At 40.9% G+C, this 25703-nt stretch overlaps 2 protein-coding genes across 3 annotated transcripts in view; one reads left to right on the forward strand and one right to left on the reverse strand.

Annotated features, from left to right (window-relative positions):
• Positions 1 to 16531, reverse strand: part of rsrc2 (arginine/serine-rich coiled-coil 2) — a 37042-nt gene extending 20511 nt beyond the window's left edge. Inside the window, exons 1-6 of one of the 2 annotated variants that reach the window (XM_078421681.1) lie at positions 16418 to 16531; positions 6294 to 6468; positions 5249 to 5295; positions 2435 to 2625; positions 1326 to 2150; positions 59 to 166 (exon numbers count right to left, since the gene is read on the reverse strand). In XM_078421681.1, the coding sequence (XP_078277807.1) occupies positions 59 to 166; positions 1326 to 2150; positions 2435 to 2625; positions 5249 to 5295; positions 6294 to 6468; positions 16418 to 16423 (1352 nt within the window). In that variant the 5' untranslated portion in view covers positions 16424 to 16531. The remainder of the gene's footprint in view (positions 1 to 58; positions 167 to 1325; positions 2151 to 2434; positions 2626 to 5248; positions 5296 to 6293; positions 6469 to 16417) is intronic. The other variant, XM_078421680.1, reaches the window with a different exon arrangement.
• Positions 16532 to 19874: 3343 nt separating this feature from the next.
• The window catches only part of kntc1 (kinetochore associated 1), a 110763-nt gene continuing 104934 nt past the window's right edge, over positions 19875 to 25703 (forward strand). The window contains exon 1 of the mRNA XM_078421676.1: positions 19875 to 19931. The gene's annotated coding sequence lies outside the window, so the exon portion shown is untranslated. The remainder of the gene's footprint in view (positions 19932 to 25703) is intronic.

Raw genomic sequence — 25703 nt, forward strand, 5'->3', positions numbered from 1 at the left:
AATAGGAACTTAATCCTACTATTAACTGCTTAAATATTACACCAAAAGCAGAATTCACCTGCGAGCCAATGCTTCTTGAGCATCCATGGCAGCATTGCGGCCTCTGAACGCTGGGGGAGTGCGGCTACGACTTCTACTTCTGCTAAATTTGCGTTTTCTTTTTTCCCTGCAGTACAAATTTCAATTTATGAATAAAATCATTCAAGAAAATAAGTGAAAATTATTTTTTTTCCACTTCAACTGCTCAATACACCATAAAAATCTAAAATATTATAAGTCAAATATACTTTAAAATAAAACCTCATACCAATCCCTAAACCACTAACTTATATCAAAAAAGAAACAATGGTTTCCAATGCAAACCTCTGGGCGAACACCAAAGCAATCTTCCTTCAATCTGAAAAATTAGGTATTCAGTACTAGGTTTTGTTTTCTGCATCACAGCTATTTATCCACACAGACACTGCCTTTTTTGGCAATGTGTGCAGAGAACAGAGCAATATGGCTGTTTCCATTGTGAAAGTGGAAATGCAAATTTAACTTAAAAAGCACCAGGAAACTATAAAGGTGTCCAAATCTTTGATACATTACAATATTTTCAATACATTTTCTAGACTTTGTGAGGTTAGGTAATCACAGCTGGCACAAACGTTGGAACAATTATTCATCATATCAATCTGGCTTAAGACAGTAAAAACAACCATACTTCTCTCCTCTGATCAACTACAAGACTTATAGTGTGTACTTTCTTGTAGGGTAAAATAGGTGGTTTGATCGCGATTTAACACACTGTTGGACTCTGCTACCCACTCTATCACGTATTTACCTGTCCCTCTTGCCCATATTCAGTATTATAACTTGTCAAGTATTGTTTTAAATTTAAGGACTCCACCCCCACCCCATCCAAAATTTACTACTCTTTTCCACTTCGACAACTTCATCTTTCGTGTTCTAAAAAAACCCCAACTTAGCTGCACTCTTGTAAATTCTGGCCTTTTCAGCATCCTCAGTTTTAATTTCCTCGTCACTCATGCTGTGTCTTTTTACCCGACAAGGGGCCAACTTTTGAAATTCCTTTTCTGAATCTCTCTAACTGTACTTTATCCCTTTATGCAGTTTTTTAAAATCTGACCAAACCCTTGGTTGTCTGAGAATTTACTTGGATGACTCAGTGCTAACTTTTACTCAATAATGTTCCCACAAAAAACATTGCTGAAGTGATTACAAGTGATCAATTGTATCAGTAAAAAGCACAATTTGAGAGGATTCTTTCATTTAAAATAACATCCAACTTGCTTTATTTAATCATAGATCAATGAACTTACTTGCTTCTACTCCTGCTCCTGCGTGGCCTGAGCCTCGATCGTGATCTCGAACGGGATTTTGGTCGTCGTTTTTTCTCTTTGGTTTTTGAGTGCCCGTCTCCACTCGAACGCCTGTCCCGACTCCTCGAGTGCCTGCCTCGACTCTTTGAACGCTTGTCCCGGCTGCGAGATCTCTTATCCTTGCTCCTTGAGCGCCTGTCACGGCTGCGAGATCTCTTATCCTTGCTCCTTGAACACCCATCCCGACTGCGAGATCGCTTATCCTTACTTCTTGACCGTTTGTCCCTGCTCTGAGATCGCTTATCTTTACTCCTGGAGGACCTGTCCCGGCTCCTTGACCGCTTATCCTGACTCTGGGATCGCTTATCCTTGCTTCTTGACCGCTTGTCCCAGCTCCGGGATCGCCTATCCTTGCTCCTTGAATGCCTGCCCCGGCTTCGGGATCGCCTATCCTTGCTCCTTGACCGCTTGTCCTGGCTCCTTGACCGCTTATCCTTGCTCCTCGAGTGCCTGACCTGACTCCTCGACCTCTTATCCTTGCTCCTTGAGCGCCTGTCCCGACTCCGAGACCGCTTATCCTTGCTCCTCGACCGTTTGTTCCTACTTCGTGATCGCCTATCTTTGCTTAAGCGCCTGTCCCGACTCTTTGACCGTTTGTCCTTACTCCTTGAATGCCTGTCCCAGCTCCTTGAGCGTTTGTTTCTGCTTCTTGACCGCCTATCTCTGCTCCGAGATCTCTTTTCTTTGCTCCTTGAACGCGATCTCTTCCTTGAACGTGATCTCTTCCTTGAACGTGATCTCTTCCTTTCACGGCTGCGACGTCGTCTAGATCATGACACAAATATAAATTCACGTACTTTGGTTTACACAGAACATTGATGATTGTATTAATGGAAAACCTTCAGATCAACTGTTCAACTACAACACGCAAAAGAAAAACAAATCCCCTTTAAAATTAATACGTTTTAGAAATTAACAAAAAATGCCTGGCTTTCAATCAGATACAGAATTATTACGTTTAAGTTGGCAGAAGTGTTTCAATCAGGATGCCAAACAGCAGACAAACAAACCTTAACACAAGTTAAACTAAAGACATTAACAATACTTGCCTCTCTCTTGATCTGGACCGGGAATAACTTTGAGCCTTTGAAGCTTTCTTTTCTTTTCGTTTTGGTCGGTCTTCTCCATTTTCTGTTGAACTTAATCGCTCTCTCCATTTGTTTTGCTCCTTGTCATTTTGTTGCTCAGATGACTTTACCCTTTTGGCTGTAGACTTTTCTTTTAAATCCCGTCTTCGTTCCTGTTTTAAGAAGAAGTTGGTTCTTTCAGGAAAATAGTGCAACAAAAAGAGTTAGTATGGATACTAAAGTACAAAGATTTAATAGTGGGTTGTAAAAGCAACAATTCTTTGAATGTCTTAGAGGGAGTGAAGCTAAGTGCTCTCAACATTCAATGCTTTTCACAACACACTAAACCCTGACACAGAAACCAGAAAACTAATTATGCCAATACATGTTTGAGGACTTATAACCTGCTCCTATTCTTACAATATTAATAATGCACATTAAATCAGTACACATGGCATTCTAACAGTAACAGTACATCATTGTAAAAACACTCCAACCATATTTGAAATAAAACAAACTTAATCCAATTTTATATTTTTCTGTCACATTCATGAAATTTATAACTACTAGCACTTCGTAGATTTATTAAGCACAACACACTCAAGGAAAAAACTGATCAATTAATTTTAAATATAGTTCAGTTTTAGCTTACTCATTAGATCTTTTATCATCACCCAACACCACCACTTTCAAAAATATTGGCTACACTGACAATCACTTTTTTTCCAAACAGCAAAAAGCCTATTGCAAATTGGTTATGCAATAAGATCTGACTCAAACTTATTAACCTTAAAAAATTCTTGTCTCTAGGAATTCACTGTTTCTTTACATCCAGTTACCAACTTTTTCCAAATTATGAAATCTGTGGAACTGCACAAACTATTTCTCATCAAACAGCTTTTAAAGCTGTGAGGATACATGAATGCACATTTAGATCAAAAACCAAAACAAGCTTCCAAACAGTATCGAAGATGCACACAAAATACTGGATTAACTCAGCGGGAAAGGCAGCATCTCTGCAGAGAAGGAATGGGCGACGTTTCGGGTCGAAACCCTTCTTACAAACAGTATCACCTAACAGGTAGGCAAGACTACCAAAAATGTAACAATGCACAAGTTCACTTGAAAACAATGTTGTATCTACACTAATCTATATCAATTAAAGAAAATTCAAAGATTTGAAGTAGCACTGTAAAAATAATCTAAGAGATACTTCAATCAAGCCCGTTATGTGCTGATTTAAATAATCAAATGATAAAATGAAACCATTGACCTCGTTAAAAGAATTACGAATTTTGTTGTCACCAATAATGCAAAATACCCAGATGTACAATGGATTAATACTTCACTAATATCACGTTTCACCCTACGAAATTCAAGGAATCTGAAGCCTCAGCATGCGTAAAAAATATATAAACTTAACTTTATACATTTACAAAAGTTTATTGAAGTACTGGAAATGTGAAATAAAAACAAAAAATATAGGATCTAGTCCGTAGGCCAGGTCATGCTCCACCACTCCATGGTTTTATGATACCAACACTACACAATAGCCATCAAATGCCTATGCAAAATATAAACACCTTAAATTTTGTTAGATATTCGTGGGCAACACCATGGTGCCTTACCAATTAATTTATTTTTATGAAATGATCCTATCTGGCATTAATTGCCTCTCTCCTTTCTTAAGCCCCATAAAATAAAGCATTTGGCCATTCTACTAAAAAAGGCATTATAATCTACACGCACACACATACCTACCATAAGATGATCACCAGACTGCATATATGACTGAGTGGTATCCTGCCGTGCAATTACCGACTAAGCCTTCGGTTGTGGGATAGGGGAGAAGAGCAAATGTACTTCTGAAAATTTTATCTACTGAGATAGCAATTCCTTTACTGACTACATTTGTTGTAACTTAAGACCTGCAATAACATTATAATAAACAAACCTCTGAATAAAACCTGTTAGCAGCAATGATGTCCAGAAAATATATTTTGGCATGTAAGGTAAGAATGCTTGCAACAATTTCATTCAGCAACAATGAAACAAAGCTAGTTCTTTGATAAACTCCAGCAAAATACATAAACAACAATAAGAAAATAAACTAGAAAACATGTATTACTGGCTAGCTACTTCTTTGTAGTTAATAAAAATACTAAACGGAAAAATGTAGATAATTCCTTATTCAATGTAGTTTGTGGGGAAGCAACCCTCCCCTCAAAACCAAATTGAACCGACAATTGAGTAACACAAATAAAGCAGATTTTCTGGGTGATTCTTTCAAGTTACAAAGCAAAATACGAGTGCAAATGGCTGATATTTACCTTTTCAGGAGGTAGGCTTATATTTTTTGCTATTTGACTCTGCAGCGTCTTCCACTCGCTGTGTCTCTTCGTGCATAAACACGCTGAGTACGATTCATTATAGAAAAGTTATCATTTGATCTAAGTATACAAAGTAAACTTTCCAAATACACAAAAATGCTAAAAATCTGCATTGATAGCCTCCTAAATTGTCAAACCACTAAATATTAAAACAGATATGTCAATATCTGGTCAATTTTAACCTATTTACGATAGTTTTAATTAGAACAGGGAAGAAAAATATTTATACCAGTCACATGCTTAGGTAGAATACTGTGCACTGTCATGGCAGTTAAACAATTTTACAAATATATTCCATTTCTTTTGGTACTTACCATCCAACTGTCAGTAATAAATTAATATCATTCTCAGCAGAACTACATTATGTTCTTAAAATTACCAATATGCTACAGAAATTGTTAATTACCTCTTTGCTTCTGCTGCGACTTCGTCTGCGTTTCCGGTTTTCACTTTCTGAAAAATTAAAAACTGGCAACTCAGAGGAGTAAAACAAAATCTGAGTATTACTATAAAAGGTAACAGTCAAATCGAGTTACTTGGGGGAATGCGTTCCCAAAACATAGTTCAACTTAATATCCTGTAGTTAGAGGTGTTCCCTGGGATACGACTATGGACATCCCATACATACTAACAAGCATTTGGGAGACTGGTGGGACAGATTTGCCTGTTGCTTTGGGCTGCAGACATATTCTGCGAGGTAGAAAATGGGCATTTGCATGTGCCTTGCATTCCCCATCCACCCTCAGCCCCAAGCCACAACAATCAGAGACTGTGTCAAGCTGAGCAGAGCTCGAAGTGCTGCGCAGTCATTCTCACTCAGAGTGAGTAAGGGTGTTCTTCCTGCTTCTGTTCACCCTCCCCGCGCCTGCTTGCTTTCTCCGCACCTGCTCATTCTCCTGTCACACGTTTCTGTAATCCTCTCCCACGCATTGTTTTTGTTCATTTTCGACTTACGAACAGTACTCAGGAGCAGAATCTTGTTGTAACCTGGGGACTTCCTGTATTTAATATCTATTTCAACATTTTTAGAAATACATTATTTTCCATATTTGTGAAGACTAAGGACTATGAAAAGCAGACTATAAGGAATAAACCAATTCATCCCACCTTTTAAATACAAAGTTTTTAAGGCGAAAAAATGCACACAAGAACATGATGGAAAGCTTTTTAATAATCCTCGTAAATTAAGTTTCTCTAAGCAGGCATGCAGAAAAGGACAAATTGATCAATGCTACTTAATTAATTTTCGCAACTCAGGTGTCAAATTATGCACTTTATTTGTAGACAAGGAATTGATTGTCCTTTCAATAAATGCAATAGAACTGCCAACCAAGGAAAAATCACTTAAATTAAAAGAAAATTGTAAATTCACAAACTAGATTGATTAATTTTCCACATACATGAATCACCAATAAAAGACTAAAGATACTTATAAATAAGAAAGTACGCACCAGACTTTTGTTTCTTTTCCCTAGATTTTGATCTCGACCTTGACCTAGACTGGGATCGTGAAGAATGATGCTTGCAACTTTTGGGAGATTTAGATGATGTTGATCTCTCACTTTGCTTTCCTGTGTCAGATGGGGAATTTTTCAAAACTAAATCATCCTGTTCAGTTTCACTTCCCTGTTGATAAGGTTTGTAAATGTAGAATCAGTTTGAGTGAATCTAAGAAACAGCAAGAGGCAAAAAACACTGTATATACTATTTCTACAGATTAGCAATGTAGACAAAAATATGAAGCCGTAAATCATGAATAAAACGATAATGATTGGGAACTTCAATCGACTTAGAGATGAGGCAAACCAAATTAGCAATGGAATATGTAAGAACAGTTCTCTCAACCAATATTGTGAAGAACCAAAATAACCAAATCTGTTTCATGGAATGAAGCAAGAGGATGGTGGTAGAATGGTATTTTTCAGACTGGAGGCCTGTGACGAGTAGGATTGGTGCTGGGCCTATTGCTGTTTCTAGTTTATATCAACAATTTAGATGAGAATGTATACGCATGATTGGCAAGTTTGCAGATGACATTAAGGGTCTGAAGGGTCTCAATCCAAAAGGTCACCATTCCTTCTCTCCAAATATGCTGTGTGAGTTACTCCAGCATCTTGTGTCTATCTTCAGTTTAAACCAGCATCTGCAGTTCCTTCCTGCACACTAAAGTGAAGATGAACATCAAAAATTACAGTGGGCTCTTGATCAGCTGGGCAAGTGGGCTGACGATTGGCTAATGGAGTATAATGTAGATAAGTGCGGTGTTGCATTTTGGGAAGTCAAACCAGTGAATGGTTAGGGATCTGAGAAGCATCGTAGAGCAAAGGGATCATGGAGTACAGGTATATAGTTTGCTGAAAGTGGTGAAGGTGTGGAATTCTCTGCCTCAGAAGGCAGTGGAGGCCAGTTCGTTGGATGCTTTCAAGAGAGAGCTGGATAGAGCTCTTAAGGATAGCGGAGTGAGGGGGTATGGGGAGAAGGCAGGAACGGGGTACTGATTGAGAGTGATCAGCCATGATCGCATTGAATGGCGGTGCTGGCTCGAAGGGCTGAATGGCCTACTCCTGCACCTATTGTCTATCACAGGTAGGTAGGTAGAAAAGAAGGCTTTTGTTACATTCACCTTCATGAGTCAGGGTACAGAGTATAGAAGTTGGGAGTTATAATACAGTTGTACAAGACGTTGGTGAGGCCACATAAAGAATCTGGAAAGAGCGCAGAGAAGATTTATGATGATGTTGCCAAGACTGAGAAGTTGAGCTATATTATAGGGAGTGTTTGGGCAGGTTAGGATTTTATTCCTTGGAGCACAGGAAGCTGAGGGGTGATCTTATAGAGGTATATAAAATCCCAAGGGGAGCAGATAGAGTGAATGCACGGTCTCTCACACAGGGTAGGGGAATCAAAAACCAGACATAGATGCAAGGTGAGGGGAGAGCAAGATTTAATACAAACATTAGAGGCAACATTTTATCTGAGTGGTGGGTATATGGAACGAGTACCAGAAAAGGTGGTTGAGACAGGTACTATAACAGCATTTGGAGAGATACATGGATAGGAAAGGTTTAGAGAAAAATGGGTGAAACAGGGCAAATAGGGCATTTTGATCGGCATGGACGGGTTGGCCTAAAGGGCCTATTTGCATTCTATATCAGTCTATAAACAAGCTACTTAGGAACTACCACTGGTAGTTTAGAGACCTATAGGGGATGATGAACGTGATATGATGGAATATTATGGCGGCACAGTGGCGCAGCGGTAGAGTTGCTGACTTACAGCGAATGCAGCGCCGGAGACTCAGGTTCGATCCTGACTACGGGCGCCGTCTGTACGGAGTTTGTACGTTCCCCCCGTGGGTTTTCTCCGAGATGTTCGGTTTCCTCCCACACTCCAAAGACGTACAGGTATGTAGGTTAATTGGCTGGGTTAATTAAATGTAAAAATTGTCCCTAGTGTGTGTGGGATAGTGTTAATGTGCGGGGATCGCTGGGCGGCGCGGACCCGGTGGGCCGAAGGGCCTGTTTCCGCGCTGTATCTCTAAAATCTATTTTTAAAAATCTTTTAAAACTGCCATTGTCACTGAAAGCCATTGAATTAAATCTGGAAAAAAAAAAAAATCACCGAAGATAAGAGGCGTGACTTGGTTGTAGCTATCGTTTAAATAATAGACTTCATTTACAACATATTCATATTCCTTTAAGACAAAAACCACCAGGAAAAGTGGGTAAGAGGTTAAAACAAAAAGCTAACAATATTGCCAAAAGAAGTGCAGCAAGTCTAAAGATCGCAAAATTTTCAGCTCACTGCAAAGACCAAGAAATTGATAGGAAATGGGGAGGTAGAATGCAAGAGCATTGCAGCAATGAAACAGTTTCTAGATATTTAAAAAAGGAAAAGATGAACTAAGTTAAGATCCCCATATCGATATTGGAACATACGAAAATAGCAATGATAATAAAAATATATCTTAAGTCCATTGTCACAGATACAGGAAATATCCCAAAAAGAAATATCCCCCAAAACACGCAAAACTTTATTCTAGAATTGTTCCCACAAATAGGGACAATAGTAAATGTTGTATCACTACTTAGGAAATAATGGAAGGAAAAACAGGGAAATGCAGACTAGTTAGCCTGATATCAATAGGAGGGAAAATGCCAGAATATGGTATAGGAAAGAACTGCAGATGCTGGTTTAAATCAAAGGTAGACACAAAATGCTGGAGTAACTCAGCAGGAGAGAAGGAATGGGTGACCTTTCAGGTCGAGACCCTTCTTCAGACCATTCTGCCAGAATATGGTAGCAGGGAAGTTCGAAACTACGAATAGTTTGTGGGTAAAGTCAACTTTAAATTATGAAAAGAAATTGATGTTTGACAAATTATGTTTTTGATGTTCTCACTAGCAGAGTAGTAAAAGGAGGAATCTGAAAGATATTGGCTATTTACTGAAGATTAATATGTGGGCATTGTATGCAATTACGATACCAAAGGGCATGTTGTTCTTTTCTGAAATAGGATTAGAGTACAAGGGCAATAACGTCTTACTGTAATTACCTTGGCACGGTAGCACCTGGAATATGGTATGTATTTCTGTTTTCCATACACAAAGATGTATGTATGTACAATGAAGGTTCACTGTGTTGTTTCTTGTGGTTGAGGTTCATCATATGAAGAAATATTAAGTAGACTGGGCCTTCACTCTTAACTTCAAGAGAATTAAAAATGATGTCAATGTTCTCAAAATTCTTATTGGGCTTGAAGGAGCACATACAAGACTGGTGAGATTTCTCAAACCAGGGCACTCAGTCTCAAACTAAAGGGTCGACCGTTCACAATTGAGATTCACAGAATTTATTGGAATTTCCCACCATAACGGAAAATGGAGGCTGGACCGTTGAGTAAATTCAAGACAGATATTTTGGAATTTTTGTTTTAAATCAAAGATATAGAATTACCACATGAAGATCAGCTATTAATATGGCTGAATGACCCAGCTGGTGCAATGGGTCGAATGGCCTGCTCTTAACCTTTATTTATTAAAAGTTACATGCAGATTGATATTATTTTAAGAGAATCAAATTTCCTTTGGCCTTTACTAATCTCCACCCCCCAAAAAGCATTCAAGCAAAGTCTTGACACCATTTATGAACTGATTAAAATTCTTCAACCCTGCTTCATCTTGTTTTAATGTAGGCACACAATCAAACAGGTGATAAGAAAAGAGGCTCCACGAATAACCCGATCCTGAATGACAGCTGAGCACTGGATGTAAATGCTGAAGAAAAGATTGAAGTATTTCAAACACATTTACGCAGAATAGCTAAGCTGACAAGTCAATTTTGGCATCTTCCACATTTATCGTCAGTCAGCCAATTTGTTTGAGCCAGATGAGATTCTTTTAAATGGATAAAAGCATTAGATAAAACAAAAGTTACGGGATCAAACAATGTTGTGACAGTACCACTGAAGATTTACGCTCCTTTCTTATCATTGGGACATAACCCTGTAATTCACTACCAACGTGAGAGTACCACTAAACATCTGCAGCAATTTAATAAGATGGCTCACCACCTTCTTCTCAAGGAAAATAATGCATGGACAATATATGTTTGCCTTGCCGAGGATGTCCAAAATGAATAATCATTGAACTGTCGCACAATTCAGCTTCTTGAGTTGTGGTTAAGTCATAACATCAACAACGCAGCATATAGTAGGCAAATGTTCAGAAGGGCACAAGCTAATAGTCACTGGTTTTGTATTGTAGGAAAATAATTGCAGATGCTGGTACAAATCGAGGGTATCACAAAATGCTGGAGTAACTCAGCAGGTCAGGCAGCATCTCAGGAGAGAAGGAATGGGTGACTTTTCAGGTCGAGACCCTTCTTCAGACTGATGTCAGGGGGGCGGGACAAAGGAAGGCTATAGGTGGAGACAGGAAGACAGTGGGAGATCTGGGAAGGGGGAGGGGAAGAGAGGGACAGAGGAACTATCTAAAGTTGGAGAAGTCAATGTTCATACCGCTGGGCTGCAAGCTGCCCAAGCGAGATATGAGGTGCTGTTCCTCCAATTTCCGATGGGCCTCACTATGGCACTGGAGGAGGCCCATGACAGAAAGGTCAGACTGGGAGTGGGAGGGGGAGTTGAAGTGCTCAGCCACCGGGAGATCAGGTTGGTTAAGGCGGACTGAGCGAAGGTGTTGAGCGAAACGATCGCCGAGGCTGCGTTTGGTTTCGCCGATGTAAAGAAGTTGACATCTAGAGCAGCGGATACAATAGATGAGGTTGGAGGAGGTGCAGGTGAACCTCTGTCTCACCTGGAAAGACTGTTTGGGTCCTTGGATGGAGTTGAGGGGGGAGGTAAAAGGACAGGTGTTGCACCTCCTGCGGATGCAGGGGAAAATGCCCGGGCACGAGGTGGTTTGGGTAGGACGGGACGAGTGGACCAGGGAGTTACGGAGGGAACGGTCTCTGCGGAACTTAGAAAGGGGAGGGGATGGGAAGATGTGGCCAGTAGTGGGGTCCCGTTGGAGGTGACGGAAATGTTGGAGGATGATTTGTTGGATACGCTGGCTGATGGGGTGGAAGGTGAGAACGAGGGGGATTCTGTCCTTGTTACGAATGGGGGGAAGGAGAAGCAAGAGTGGAGCTGCGGGATATAGAAGAGGCCCTAGTGAGAGCCTCATCTATAATGGAAGAGGGGAAGCCCCGTTTCCTGAAGAATGAGGACATCTCTGATGCCCTGGTGTGAAACACCTCATCCCGGGCGCAGATGTGGTGTAGACGGAGGAATTGGGAGTAGGGGATAGACTTTTTGCAGGGAACAGGGTGGGAAGAAGTGTAGTCCAGATAGCTGTGCGAGTCAGTGGGTTTATAGTAGATGTCAGTCACTAGTCTGTCTCCTGTGATGGAGATGGTGAGGTCCAGAAATGGTAGGGGGATGTCGGAGATAGTCCAAGTATATTTAAGAGCAGGATGGAAATTGGTAGTGAAGTGTATGAAGTCAGTGAGTTCTGCATGGGTACAAGAGGTAGCACCAATGCAGTCGTCTATGTAGCAGAGGTTGAGTTTGGGGATGGGGCTAGTGTACGTCCGGAACAGGGATTGTTCGACGTACCTGACAAAGAGGCAAGCATAGCTAGGGCCCATGCAAGTACCCATAGCTACACCTCTGGTTTGGAGGACATGGGAAGAGTCAAAGGAGAAGTTGTTACGGGTAAGAACCAGCTCTGCTAGGCAGAGGAGAGTGTTAGTAGATGGGGATTGGCTGGTTCTACGGTCAAGGAAGAAACGGAGGGCTTCAAGACCATCCATGCGGGGGATGGAAGTGTAGAGTGACTGGACATCCATAGTAAAGATGAGGGGGTGGGGGCCTGGAAACTGGAAGTTATCGAGGAGACGGAGAGCATGTGAGGTGTCTTGGACGTAGGTGGGGAGGGATTTCACCAGGGGGGAGAGGATGGAGTTGAGGTTGGAAAACGATAAAGGAAATTAACTGTTTACTACCTGAAAACGGGAACCTGGTGCGACTTGGGTGGGGGAGGGATAGGAAGAGAGAGAGATGGAATGCAAGGGTTACGTGAAGTTAGAGAAGTCAAGGTGCATACCGCTGTATTAATTGGTATAGTTACAAACTTGTTTGTTTGAGGGGGAAAAAAAGATGAGACGGGAAGATTCTGCCCTAGTTTCACATAAAATAGAACTAGTCAGCATCAAGCAGAAAATGCCGTTTCATAAATTTAAAAAGTGAAAGCTTAATGCCATTTGAAAAGATGGGATTTCAGTCACGGTGTGTTCTGGTAATCTGAAAGGTATATCAGGCACAAGGAAATGCACATCATGTGTATTGAATTGGTGGCATCATGTATCTTCGAGGCCTTATTTCCAGCTCAAATTCCTGCCAGGAATGGAGACTGTGTAACATTCACTCATTCTTCAAAATAATGTGAAGAATCTTCCTATACAGGGTTACCAGTTTACAAAAGACATCGAAAAGATCTTCATAAACAATATTACAATAAAGAGATTTGATTATAGCTGCATCTTTCCTTTTCTACTGAACTCTCCAAACAGGGGTAAAAGGGAGAATTGACATCTCTATGGTTTCAAGCTTTGAATGTATCACCATGCAGCCCTAAAGATGTTAATAAGACTCTTCAGATTTAACTGAAGAATTCTTATGTTGAGAGATTATTAGTTATTTGACCAAATTCCAAGATGAGGGAATGGATCAGTGTCTGTTGTGGATCAATGATTACAAGCTGGAATGAAGAATTCCATTTAAACTCAAGGAATCAACATGCCTCACAGAGGTTATCAAGAATTTATGCAGAAAAGATAAAGAAATATTCCTGATTTAAACTATAAAATAATTACATGGCCTATTCTCAATCCAATAATGACTCATGTTTTACTCCCACTGAACCTGCTGAGATTTCCATCATTTTGCTTTCCAGCACCAATGGCACATTATCTTTGAAGCAAACTATTTCCACTGATGAATTCAAAGTATCTGCCTTTTGGTCACCTGAAAGCAATGAATTGGAATATCTCACAACTGTCATCTACACGCAACAGCAAAATAACTATTTAAAGGGCAAATTCATGTGATTAAATGGAGAGTATATCAGTAACAGGGTAAATACAATTAATTGACATGTCAATTTACTACATGTTTCCCTTGAGTTTTACTGGTACTTCAAAACACATTTCACTTTTCTTGACTTCAAGTACCCTCCCACCCCTTGATTTCCTTTTGCAATTTGATGGAAAAAATAACTTACAAATTAGGTTTTTTAAATGATTTACCTTGTTGGTAATAAGGAATCATGATATCAAATTAATGCATGAAAGAAACACCCGGGTTCCCCAAAAAAATAAACAGAATTCCCAACTCTGAATTATCAACATTCCAAGATCATAAAGTATCCAAGTGATCGGAACGCATAAAGTGTGGGCACTACCTTTAAAAGAGGATAAACTCTCAACTTACTTACCCATCATCAATACCTCACAACGGCGAGGAAAGTTTTTGAGGCAAAACAAACCCAGGTCTGAATAACTGAATAATTTTCATTAGTAATTCACATTTGATTAGAGTGGCAGTGATATTATTTACTAGTTTTTCTGCATGTCACAGACCATGTGAATCAGTTTGAAATGTGATAGAACGGAGAAAATAAAACGGGATTATATATGGATGATAGATAACAGGGTTATAATGATTGAGCATTGTGGCTCAGATTAAAAAAATAATTTAAGTATATTTTGCAAGATGGTCATTCACAAATAATGCCAGTGAGATGCCATGATCAACTAAGCTAATCATCATACAGGAAAACACTAAAAGGCTGTGGAGGGATTGGGGATGGGAGGAGAGGGGAAGAAATATGACAAATAATATTCCAATGGCAAAGAGCTTTAATCACAAAATCAGCCATGATCTAATTAAATGGCAGAGCAGACACAAGGGTCTGTATCGCCTCCTCCTTATGTTCTTAAAAACCTAGATGTAAGAAAAATAAACACCTTGCTTTGGGATGGACTGTATGTGAAGATTGTTTATCCTACAATTTGTCTCTAGACAGAAAAAGATTCAGTATTTGGTTTTAAGGTATTCAGATATGAAAAGTTTGTACCCGAAGAATGTTCTTCCACTGGTCACAGGATTCAATTACAGTTTAGAGGACTTCAATTTTCTATTTATTCTGGTACAGGTTCTTTGCATTTCTAGGTGTCACCTTAGTACTCTTCCATTAATTTGGGTTCATTTTCATTTTCCTGGTGTATGTGTCTTGAGTAAGCTATGAACCCACAACCATCTAACATATGCAAGATGATTGTTGCAGGTCAACCACAACTAAAAGCTTCACTTTAAAGGATTTTGAAATGATGCAACCAAAGTCTGGTTGGTAATTCATTTACCAAGGATTTGTTTTCCCTCTCCAAGTTTAAGAGTGAATAATAATGGTAGGTTTAAAAAAACTAGGCAGTTCTCCACGAAAAAAAGAGTATACTAGATTCAGAGGAAAGAAATCCACAATGAAATATGAGTGTAGGCCAGACAATTCTGCCATCATGGAAGATGAATTCAGCAGTATAAATGTGAGTGGAAAGATGGCAATGCTAAGAAATCAACAACGAAATGAAGCAGGTCTTAAGATAGGCTAGATTGGTAATATTGAAAGAAGCAATATCCAAAGATCGAGGTAAATTTAATCTAATTTCATATTTGCACAAAATTTTAATTTGTCACAATGTAATAGCAATATTCCCAACAGAAACACTGCACTGACAACTAACTACTGGGACATTTTAACTTGTGTGATTTAGGAAATGACGACAAAAATATGGATTCACGTCTTTAAACTGTAATATTTTAATTATATTACAAATCAACGAGTTTTTAAACCTTTTTCTGCATCAGAAAACAATTAGTTGTATAGTATATTTTCACAAATTTTAAATTGCTAGTTGCTTCAACGCTTTTTTAAAATCACAAAACGTCAATTTACCAATAACACCATCCACTGAAATCGTTCTCATTTCCAGAAGATGCAATCTCTGTAAATTCTGATAAGACTACTGGAATATCAATTCTACCAGAAAATTATTTAGAAAAATCAGATCACTTCAGAATGACAACAGCACAGCACAGCACAGGAGGCAGCTCTGCAAGTCTGTGCCAGATTGTTATTCCCCTGGCCCAGTGTTTTGTCTTTTTCAGATAATGAACAATTCCTTTTTGAAAGCCACAATTCAGATGTCAACCATACACTACAAACAAATTTTCCCCATGAAGAGGAATATTTCCCATTGTTCTCTTTTTGCCAATTATCGTTAATTTGTGCGGTCTTCAACACTTCCATCAGCAAGAAGCTTTAATTATACTAGAATCAAAAGTAGGCTGGATAGGGATCTAGTCAAGGCAAAGAAGGATTTCTACTAATTTATAAATAGAATCCAAATTTAAGTGATTAACTATGTAGCCGTTTCACCAGATATTTCCCGTCACAAATTTTAACCAAATGCACTGAAGATTTGATTTAGGCCGCCAAGACTAAAGCTGCGACAAACCAGTATTCCTTTTCAAGCAGAAGAGCGTTGCTGCGAAAATTATGGGTGAACTGTGCGAATGTGTCGTGTGGAGGAGTGGGGTAAATATGTATTATATTCATAAACAGTGCGGGATCGTCGAGGAACGAAGGCGAGTGTACGGCTCTGGCCATCCTCGCTGGCAGCACCACCCCCACAATGCGGCCACTCACAAGGCTCAGCACATCAGCCCCAGCCCGACCCCCACCCATCAAACCTGAAGGAGGGCAAAAATCAATCTGCTAATACACGAAGAGCTCTACTGTGCGATCTAATTCATCAAATGTAATCTTTTTTTGAAGGAGGAATGTTCCAGAAAACAAATATTTCCAACATGGCGCCCGCCGCCATTTTCTCTGGAGCAACCCTCATCGTTTCCAACACGGACTCTGCGGCTTTTTTGAAGCAATCCCGAGTTATTCGAATTGCCCTAGCTGAACTTTAAACAAAAGCTTTAAACGATTATGTCTTCACCAATACTTACCGCCATACTCTCGGGGGCTTCTGAGGGGGAAAAATAGCCGTCTCCCTCAAGCGCCGACCAGCTCGCCCGGCAGCGCCTCGCCGACAAAATGCTCAGTGACGAACGATAGCCTCCTTGCGTGGATCATTGTGCGCACGCACCAGCCCACTACCTGGCCTATCAACATATCAGGACGTTTCCTCAACAAAAAAACACATACTGCTTAGATGCACAATTCTACAACCCGTCTGATGTTAGATCCTTCCTTCTAAATGCCTATTGAGGATACTAGTATAATCCCAAAATTGCTGTAAATCAGATGGACACAAATCACTGGAATAACTTAGAGGGCCGGGCTGCATCTCTGGAGAACGTCTTCCATGTTACTCCAGCACTTTATGTCCTTTTGTGTGAACGAACATCTGTAGTTCCTTGTTTCTACAGCTGTAAATCAGAAATTGGAAGGGAGAGCGGAACTGATGAAAATTACAACCAGACTCAGGAACAGCTTCTTCCCCTCTATTTTCAGGCTTCTGAATGGTCCTTTCATTAGCTACTGTTTGATTCACCGCAAGCCTATTGTGGATATTGGACTTTGTTTATAGATCAAATGTGCTACAAAGCTAAGAACTATATTCTGCAAAAAAAGACACAAAGTGCAGTGGTAACTCAGGCAGCATCTCTGGAGAACAGGGATAGGTGATGTTTCATGTCTGGACCCTTCTTCAAACTGCTACTTTTCAGGTCGGGTCCCTTCAGGCAGCAACTTTTCAGGTCCGGACCTTTCTTCAGACTGAAGGATCCTGACCCAAAACATTACTGATCCATGTTTTCCAGAGATGCTGCTGACCCTCTGAGTTACTCCAGCACTTTGTGTTTTTTTTTGTTGTTCTAAACCAGCATCTGCAGTTCTTAGTGTCTCAACTATATTCTGGACTCTGTATCTTCCCCTTTGCTCTACCTATTGTACTTGAGTTTGGCTTGATTATATTTATGTATACCATTATCTGATCTGATGGGATTGCGTGCAAACCAAAGCTTTTCTCTGCACCTCAGTAATCCTGGCAATAACAAACCTAAACCAGTGAAATGGTCCTGAGCAAAATGTTGGAGCTTTGGATTGACAAACCTCCATTTCAGGGTGGACTTCAATATACACAATATCTTTCACTTATAATATTCTAGCTCAAAAGCACAGAGTTTCCTCCAGGGACTTTGCAGTTGGTTTGGTCATAACAAAATAAGACACATTTTTGAGAAGATTAGACATATTTTGAGGAGGATTTCAAGGATGTGATTTAGAGAGACTTCTAAATATCACAATGAGTGACCAAAGCTTCCGCCACTGAACAAAAGAACATACCTTTACTGTGGTTTGGAATCATTACAACCTATCAAGATATTGAATTGAAAAGAGAATTTATTGATTCGATAAAAGATTTTTAATTTGATAGATGGAAAATAATGTATGTTGGCACAGTCGTGACTTGGTGAATGAAGAGGATTTAATGCAGCACAGATCTATGCAAAAGAGCTTTGACTATTAAGGATACAAGCATAGTCCAAATTTACTGTAATTCAGAAATTAGAATGGAACGAGAAACTTAGGAAAATTACAATCAGAGTAAAATGATACTTATCAAATTATTGGAGTTTTAAATTGACAAGTATCCAGGTCCTGATGGACTTCAACCTGGGTCTTCAGAAAGTGGCTATGGGTTTTCTGGAATTCTCTAGATTCAGGGAAGGCTCCATTTAACCAGAAACCAGCAGATATTGGAGATATCAATTTATTCAATATTGGAGAGACAAAAAGTAGCATAATGCAGACCAAGTAATTTAACATATCTTAGGCAAAATATTTGTAGTTACGATTAAAAACATTTATTTAAAATAATAAATAGCATTTCCAATGATAAAGATTCTGACTGAATTATTTGTTATTTCTACTATGGCCTCTTCCAGATTATGTTTCCTTCCAGTAGATTTGATTTTTAAATTATTCAAGGGTAATATAGTAAATTTATTACATGAAGGAGTAGATGTTGAGTAACCAGATGATGGCCACATCTGTATTTGTATGTATGAGAAAGTACTAAACATCAGATAGCAAGTGGACTAAACATCTCCATTTAACTTTTCCAACAGACGTGCGATGAAAAGATTTCCCCCGTGTCCAAAAGTAGTTGCAATGAATAAAACAAGAACTTTGACAAAGAAATGTAAAAGAAAAACTGAAAATGCTGGAAATCTAGCATAAAATGTGGGAAGAGAATCAGAGTGCGGGGGAGTTGTGGTGTTTCCGCTAGGGTAAAATCAAGGATAAGTTATAAACAAAGTTATGTCGTCAATGAGTAAGCAAGAACATACGCAAAAGAACTGTTGGAAAGAAAACTGCAGATGCTGGTTTAAATCAAAGGTAGACACAAAATGCTGTAGTAACTCAGCAGGTCAGGCAGTATCTCTGGAGAGAAGGAATGGGTGACATTTCGGGTCGAGACCCTCCTTTAGTCTGAAGACTTTAGTCCTTGAGCTACAGTCAGGAGGCTTTATGAAGATGTGTTTTCCTGCTGGTTTCAATTCTGGAAAAACTGGAAAGTAAAATAACCATTAATTAATTCTTTACTGAGTTACAAAACAAAATCACTGTGTCAGCACATTTAAAGATAATTACAAAAACGACGTGCATACTTCAGTCCATGATTGGTAAACAACACTGGTTACTTATGGCAACATAGTCCACTGTACAAAACTGCAGCTGTGAAAATACAAACGCTTCTAATGTTACTTTTTTTAACCCCGTGTTTTTATCTTAATTCAGAGGGAAAAATCAACATTGAGTATAAAATATTAAAAGCGTTACACGCATGACTCTTGAAACAGCTTCATACTCTGAATTGTAGAAATAAGGAACTGCAGATGATGGTTAATATACAAAAGGACACAAAGTGCTCAAGTAATTTAGCAGGTCAAGCAGCATCTCCGGAAACATGGATTGGTGCCGTTTTTGTTTATCCTGTCACACAGCACCGAGTGATTTTATTTTAGTCTCCGACATCACCTATCCATATTCTCCGTACATGCAGCCTGACCTGCTGAGTCCTTTTGTGTATTAACCAACATCTGCAGTTCTTCCCTTCCACAATCCTGCCATCCTTTCTGTTACATCTCTCCAGAGGTATTTTTCTGCCTCTTCTGTTGACAATACCGGTTTCCACTCTGTAAATCAAGATGTGTTCTATATCTCTAACATACATTGTGGAACCGACCGACATGAGTTTGGATGCATCACCGTGGTCCGAGAGGAGCACACCCCCTCCTTCCCGCCGGCGGCAGCAGCGGCGGCGGGCGGGGTTTATGACATCGCCGGCCCCGAACGCGAGGCGTGTTGGGAGGTTGCCGGATCCCGCCAATTTGAAATCAATGTTGTGAGGAGAGATTAATTTCCGACAAGACATCTTTTAACATTTTCCGGTGGATTGGGATGATATTTTAATTCCCTTTTCATAATTCGGCGTCCGCCCTGCTGTTGACGGTAGGTTCTCCTGTTTGATGATGCCGGTATTATTCCATCTTCCAACAACTGCCGCCCCCTGGCTGGGCCTTTCTTTAGTTGGGCTACCTTGGGCCAAGGAGAATATTTCTCTGTCTCTGCTTTTAAAATGCTTTCAAAAATTGTTGGACCACTGCGTAACTATTGGAATATTTAGAAAAAAGTATTCTTTCACCCCAATCGTTGCACCGTTGTACTTATTTATGACTGTACGTATTAATGGATAGTGTGATTTCACTGCATTGTATACAAAACAAGAATTTCACTGTATCTATGTACAAGTGACAAGAAGTTTCTTTTCGTTTGGAGACACGGCATGGAAACATGCCCTTTGGCATACCTAGTCCGTGCCAACCAACGATTACCTGTACACTTGTTCTACCCTACACACCAGGGACAATTCACAGAAGCCAGTTAACCTACAAACCTGCACGTCTTTGTATGTGGGAGGAAACTAAAGCACCCGGAAAACACACGCGGTCACATGGAGAACGTATAAACTCCACAGACAACATCTGTAGTCAGGATGAACCTGGGTCTCTGGCGCTGCGCCACTGTGCTGCCCAAATTATGTACCATTGAACCATGTGCTGGATGAACTTACAGTCTTGTGTGTCTTGTTTCCGCTTCATTTCTGTGGGTTCTGAAGTGGATAAGTTTGCTCTACGGTCTGTCGCTGGTGACACTGTTTGGAATGCCCTGCAGTTCTGGTTGCATTTGGCCACAGGGCTTGCAGTGTTATATGGTTTCTTTAATTTTCTCCTTTACCGTGAAGATGAGTTGGTTTTAATAGAGCTTGTGTGAAAACAATCGCAGCATGTTTTTTTATGCTTTCCTGCAAATATCTTGTGATGGAACCAATTGGTTCACGATTTGGATGTTGGGCAAGTAAAACATTTGTCTACTAATCGGAACCGGTTGAGTTTGTTCAAGCTTCAATACTGGAAATGTTGCCTGGGAATAGAAACATTGATTTGCGTTTCGTGCCAGTGGACGTGAAGATTTTTTTGGCAACCGTATTGGTGGTGTTTCAGCAGTTTTAATGCCACATCTTTGAAGGATACAGGAATCACTGCTGCTCAATTATACGTGACGAACGTGATAGCAAACTATGATCTGCAAATAGATTTTTTTTCTCAATTGGCCATAAGCAATGCTGTAGTGAGTTTGGTACAAACAAGCTGAAATATACAAGTACTCTGAATCCCGCACTAGCTATGCACTTGGTTCATAACCTGGATTCTGATGTTCCCGATCCATGCTCCAGCTGCATACCCAGACCACTCTTCAGACCCTGACTCTGGCTGTGCACCTGGCTGCTATCTAGAATTTGGCTCCAGTGACGTACCTACCCACAGTTCTGCCCCCTGATGGACACAAAATACTGGAATAACTCAATGGGACAGGCAGCATCTCTGGAGAGAAGCAATGGTTCAGCTACAGAGGGGTATAAAATGAGGGTCCAAACAATAGGCAACAAGGTGAAAAGTAAAAGTGGCAGGCAGACAAATCCAGGGCAAAAATCAAAAAGGACCACTTTGCAACATAATTATATAAGGGGCAAGAGTGTTATAAAAACAAGCCTGAAGGCTTTGTGTCTCAATGCAAGGAGTATACGTGATAAGGTGGATGAATTAAATGTGGAGATAGTTATTAATGATTACGATATAGTTGGGATTATGGCGACATGGCTCCAGGGTGACCAAGGCTGGGAGCTCAACATCCAGGGATATTCTATATTCAGGCGGGATAGACAGAAAGGAAAAGGAGGTGGGGTAGCGTTGCTGGTTAGAGAGGAGATTAACGCAGTGGAAAGGAAGGACATTAGCTCGGAGGATGTGGAATCGATATGGGTAGAGCTGCGAAACACTAAGGGGCAGAAAACGCTAGTGGGAGTTGTGTACAGGCCACCTAACAGCAGTAGTGAGGTTGGGGATGGCATCAAACAGGAAATTAGAAATGCGTGCACTAAAGGTGCAGCAGTTATAATGGGTGACTTCAATCTACATATAGATTGGGTGAACCAAATTGGCAGGGGTGCTGAGGAAGAGGATTTCTTGGAATGTTTGCGAGATGGTATTCTAAACCAACATGGCGAAGAACCAACGAGAGAGAAGGCCATTCTAGACTGGGTATTGAGTAATGAGGAAGGGTTAGTTAGCAGTCTTGTTGTGCGAGGCCCCTTGGGCAAAAGTGACCATAATATGGTGGAGTTCTTCATTAGGATGGAGAATTCAGAAGCAAGTGTTCTGAACTTAAAGAAATGTAACTTTGAGGGTATGAGACGTGAATTGTCCAAGATAGACTGGCAATTTATACTTAAAGGGTTGACGGTGGACATGCAATGGAAGGCATTTAAAGATTGCATGGATGAACTACAACAATTGTTCATCCCAGTTTGGCAAAAGAACAAACCAGGAAAGGTAGTGCATCCGTGGCTAACAAGGGAAATCAAGGATAGTATTAAAACAAAAGATGAAGCATATAAATTGGCCAGAAAAAGTATCGTACCAGAGGACTGGGAGAAATTCAGAGTTCAGCAGAGGAGGACAAAGGGCTTAATTAGAAAAGGGAAAATAGATTATGAGAGAAAACTGGCAGGGAACATAAAAACTGACTGCAAAAGCTTTTATAGATATGTGAAGAGAAAAAGACTAGTTAAGACAAATGTAGGTCCCTTGCAGTCGGAAACAGGTGAATTGATCATAGGGAACAAGGATTTATTCACAAAATGCTGGAGTAACTCAGCAGGTCAGGCAGCATCTCGGGAGAGAAGGAATGGGTGACGTTTCGGGTCGAGACCCTTCTTCAGACTGATGTCGGGGTCACAAAATGCTGGAGGGAACAAGGAGATGGCAGACCAATTGAACAACTACTTTGGTTCTGTCTTCACTAGGGAAGACATAAAAAATCTGCCGGAAATAGCAGGGGACCGGGGGTCTAACAAGATGGAGGAACTGAGGGTAATCCAGGTTAGTTGGGAAGTGGTGTTAGGTAAATTAAATGGATTAAAGGCCGATAAATCCCCAGGGCCAGATAGGCTGCATCCCAGAGTGCTTAAGGAAGTAGCCTCAGAAATAGTGGATGCATTAGTGATAATTTTTCAAAACTCTTTAGATTCTGGAGTAGTTCCTGAGGATTGGAGGGTAGCTAATGTAACCCCACTTTTTAAAAAGGGAGGGAGAGAGAAAACGGGGAATTATAGACCAGTTAGCCTAACATCGGTAGTGGGGAAAATGCTAGAGTCAGTTATTAAAGATGTGATGGCATCACATTTGGAAAGTGGTGAAATCATCAGACAAAGTCATCATGGATTTATGAAAGGCAAATCATGCCTGACGAATCTTATAGAATTTTTCGAGGATGTAACTAGTAAAGTGGATAAGGGAGAACCAGTCGATGTGTTATATCTGGACTTTCAGAAGGCCTTCGACAAGGTCCCACATAGGAGATTGGGGTACAAACTTAAAGCACACGGTATTGGGGGTTCAGTGTTGAGGTGGATAGAGAATTGGTTGGCGGACAGGAAGCAAAGAGTAGGAATAAACGGGTCCTTTTTGGAATGGCAGGCAATGATTAGTGGGGTACCGCAAGGCTCAGTGCTGGGACCCCAGTTGTTTACGATATATATTAATGATTTGGACGAGGGAATTGAATGCAACATCTCTAAGTTTGCGGATGACACGATGCTGGGTGGCAGTGTTAGCTGCTAGGAGGATGCTAGGAGGCTGCAGAGTGACTTGGATAGATAGGAGAGTGGGCAAATGCATGGCAGATGCAATATAATGTGGATAAATGTGAGGTTATCCACTTTGGCGGCAAGAACAGGAAAGCAGAGTATTACCAATTAGTGGCCAATTAGGAAAAGGGGAGATGCAACGTGACCTGGGTGTCATGGTGCACCAGTCATTGAAAGCAAGCGTGCAGGTGCAGCAGGCAGTGAAGAAAGCGAATGGCATTCATAGCAAGAGGATTTGAGTATAGGAGCAGGGAGGTTCTGCTGCAGTTGTACAGGGCCTTGGTGAGGCCGCACCTGGAGTATTGTGTACAGTTTTGGTCTCCAAATCTGAGGAAAGACATTCTAGCCTTAGAGGGAGTACAGAGAAGGTTCACCAGATTGATTTCTGGGATGGCAGGACTTTCATATGAAGAAAGACTGGATAGACTAGGCTTATACTCGCTGGAATTTAGAAGACTGAGGGGGATCTTATTGAAACATATAAAATTCTTAAGGGGTTGGAGAGGCTAGTTGCGGGAAGATTGTTCCCGATGTTGGGGAAGTCCAGAACCAGGGGTCACAGCTTAAGGATAAGGGGGAAGTCTTTTAGGACCGAGATGAGAAAACATTTCTTCACACAGAGAGTGTTGAGTCTGTGGAATTCTCTGCCACAGAAGGTAGTTGAGGTCAGTTCATTGGCTATATTTAAGAGGGAGTTAGATGTGGCCCTTGTGGCTAAAGGGATCAGGGGGTATGGAGAGAAGGCAGGTACAGGTTACTGAGCTGAATGATCAGCCATGATCATATTGAATGGCGGTGCAGGCTCGAAGGGCCGAATGGCCTACTCCTGCACCTATTTTCTATGTTTCTACATATCCAGTACCAATGTGAAGGATATCGTCTTAAACCTAGATCGGATTTATCAGAGACTTGGAAGCTGCAAGATAGTGCTGGAACATGGCGAGTATGCTGTTTGAGAAGGGGATCCACTGTATTCATCTATGGTATGATTTGATCAACAGCACACAGAACAAGCATTTCACTTGTGCCTCTACATGTGACTATAACAAAACCATTGAGCCAAAATGTAGTACACGGTCGACCTCACAAGTACGTGGACCCTCAATAATAAATCAGTAAATAATAAGAATGTATTTTAATGACTTTTGAAGGACAGCTAGATATTAGAAGGATTATCTATAATCTTTCTCTGTTGACAGAGATGAAGGCTTTTGTGAGGCTTGTGACGGTCAATATATTGGTTAATGTGGCTCTCTTTTTTTGCTATTTGTAAATAATCCTGTACAGTTTCAGGTTTGCTTGGTTCCTGCCAGAAACAAAGAAGGGGCGCCTTGCGGCCGCGGCTCACCGGCAGTCTCTCTGTCTTTTTTTGTCTTTGTCTATTGTTACCATTTAAATGTATGTTTTGATTAATTTTTAGCTCTGTATATATGCAGGGTGGGGGAAACCTTTTTTTCTAATCTCCTCCTCAACGGAGATGCGACCTTTTTCCGTGTCGTATCTCCGTTCACGCTACGGCCTAACACTGTGGAGTCGGCGGCCTCCAGCTGGGATCGACCTTGAAGATTCCGGTCGCAGGGCCTGGACTTACCATCTCGGAGGCTTCGTCCGTGGGCCCTGCAGACCGCAACATCGGGAGCTCGCAGGTCCCTGGCTGGCGACCGGCTTTTGGGAGCTCCAGCCATAGCAGCTTCGACCGCCCCGAATCGCGAGGTTCGATCGACCCGCTCGCAAGACCTTCATCGCCCTGCTTGGCTCGGCCGTGGCACTTTCCATCGCCCGGTGGGGGCTTAGGACCTTCATCGGCCTGCTCGGCTCGGCCTGGGACCTTCCATCGCCCGGCGGGGGTTTCAAAAGTCGGGAGCCTCGATCGCCTCGAGGCAGCAGTTTGACCGCCTGACCACGGGAGAAGAATGAGGAGGAGATAAGACTTTTCTTTGCCTTCCATCACAGTGAGGGTGTGCCTGTAGCAATCACTGTGATGGTTGTTTGTGTTAAATTGTAATTGTGTGTCT

Source organism: Rhinoraja longicauda, chromosome 25 (assembly GCF_053455715.1).
Source record: "Rhinoraja longicauda isolate Sanriku21f chromosome 25, sRhiLon1.1, whole genome shotgun sequence".
NCBI classification, from domain to species: domain Eukaryota; kingdom Metazoa; phylum Chordata; class Chondrichthyes; order Rajiformes; family Arhynchobatidae; genus Rhinoraja; species Rhinoraja longicauda.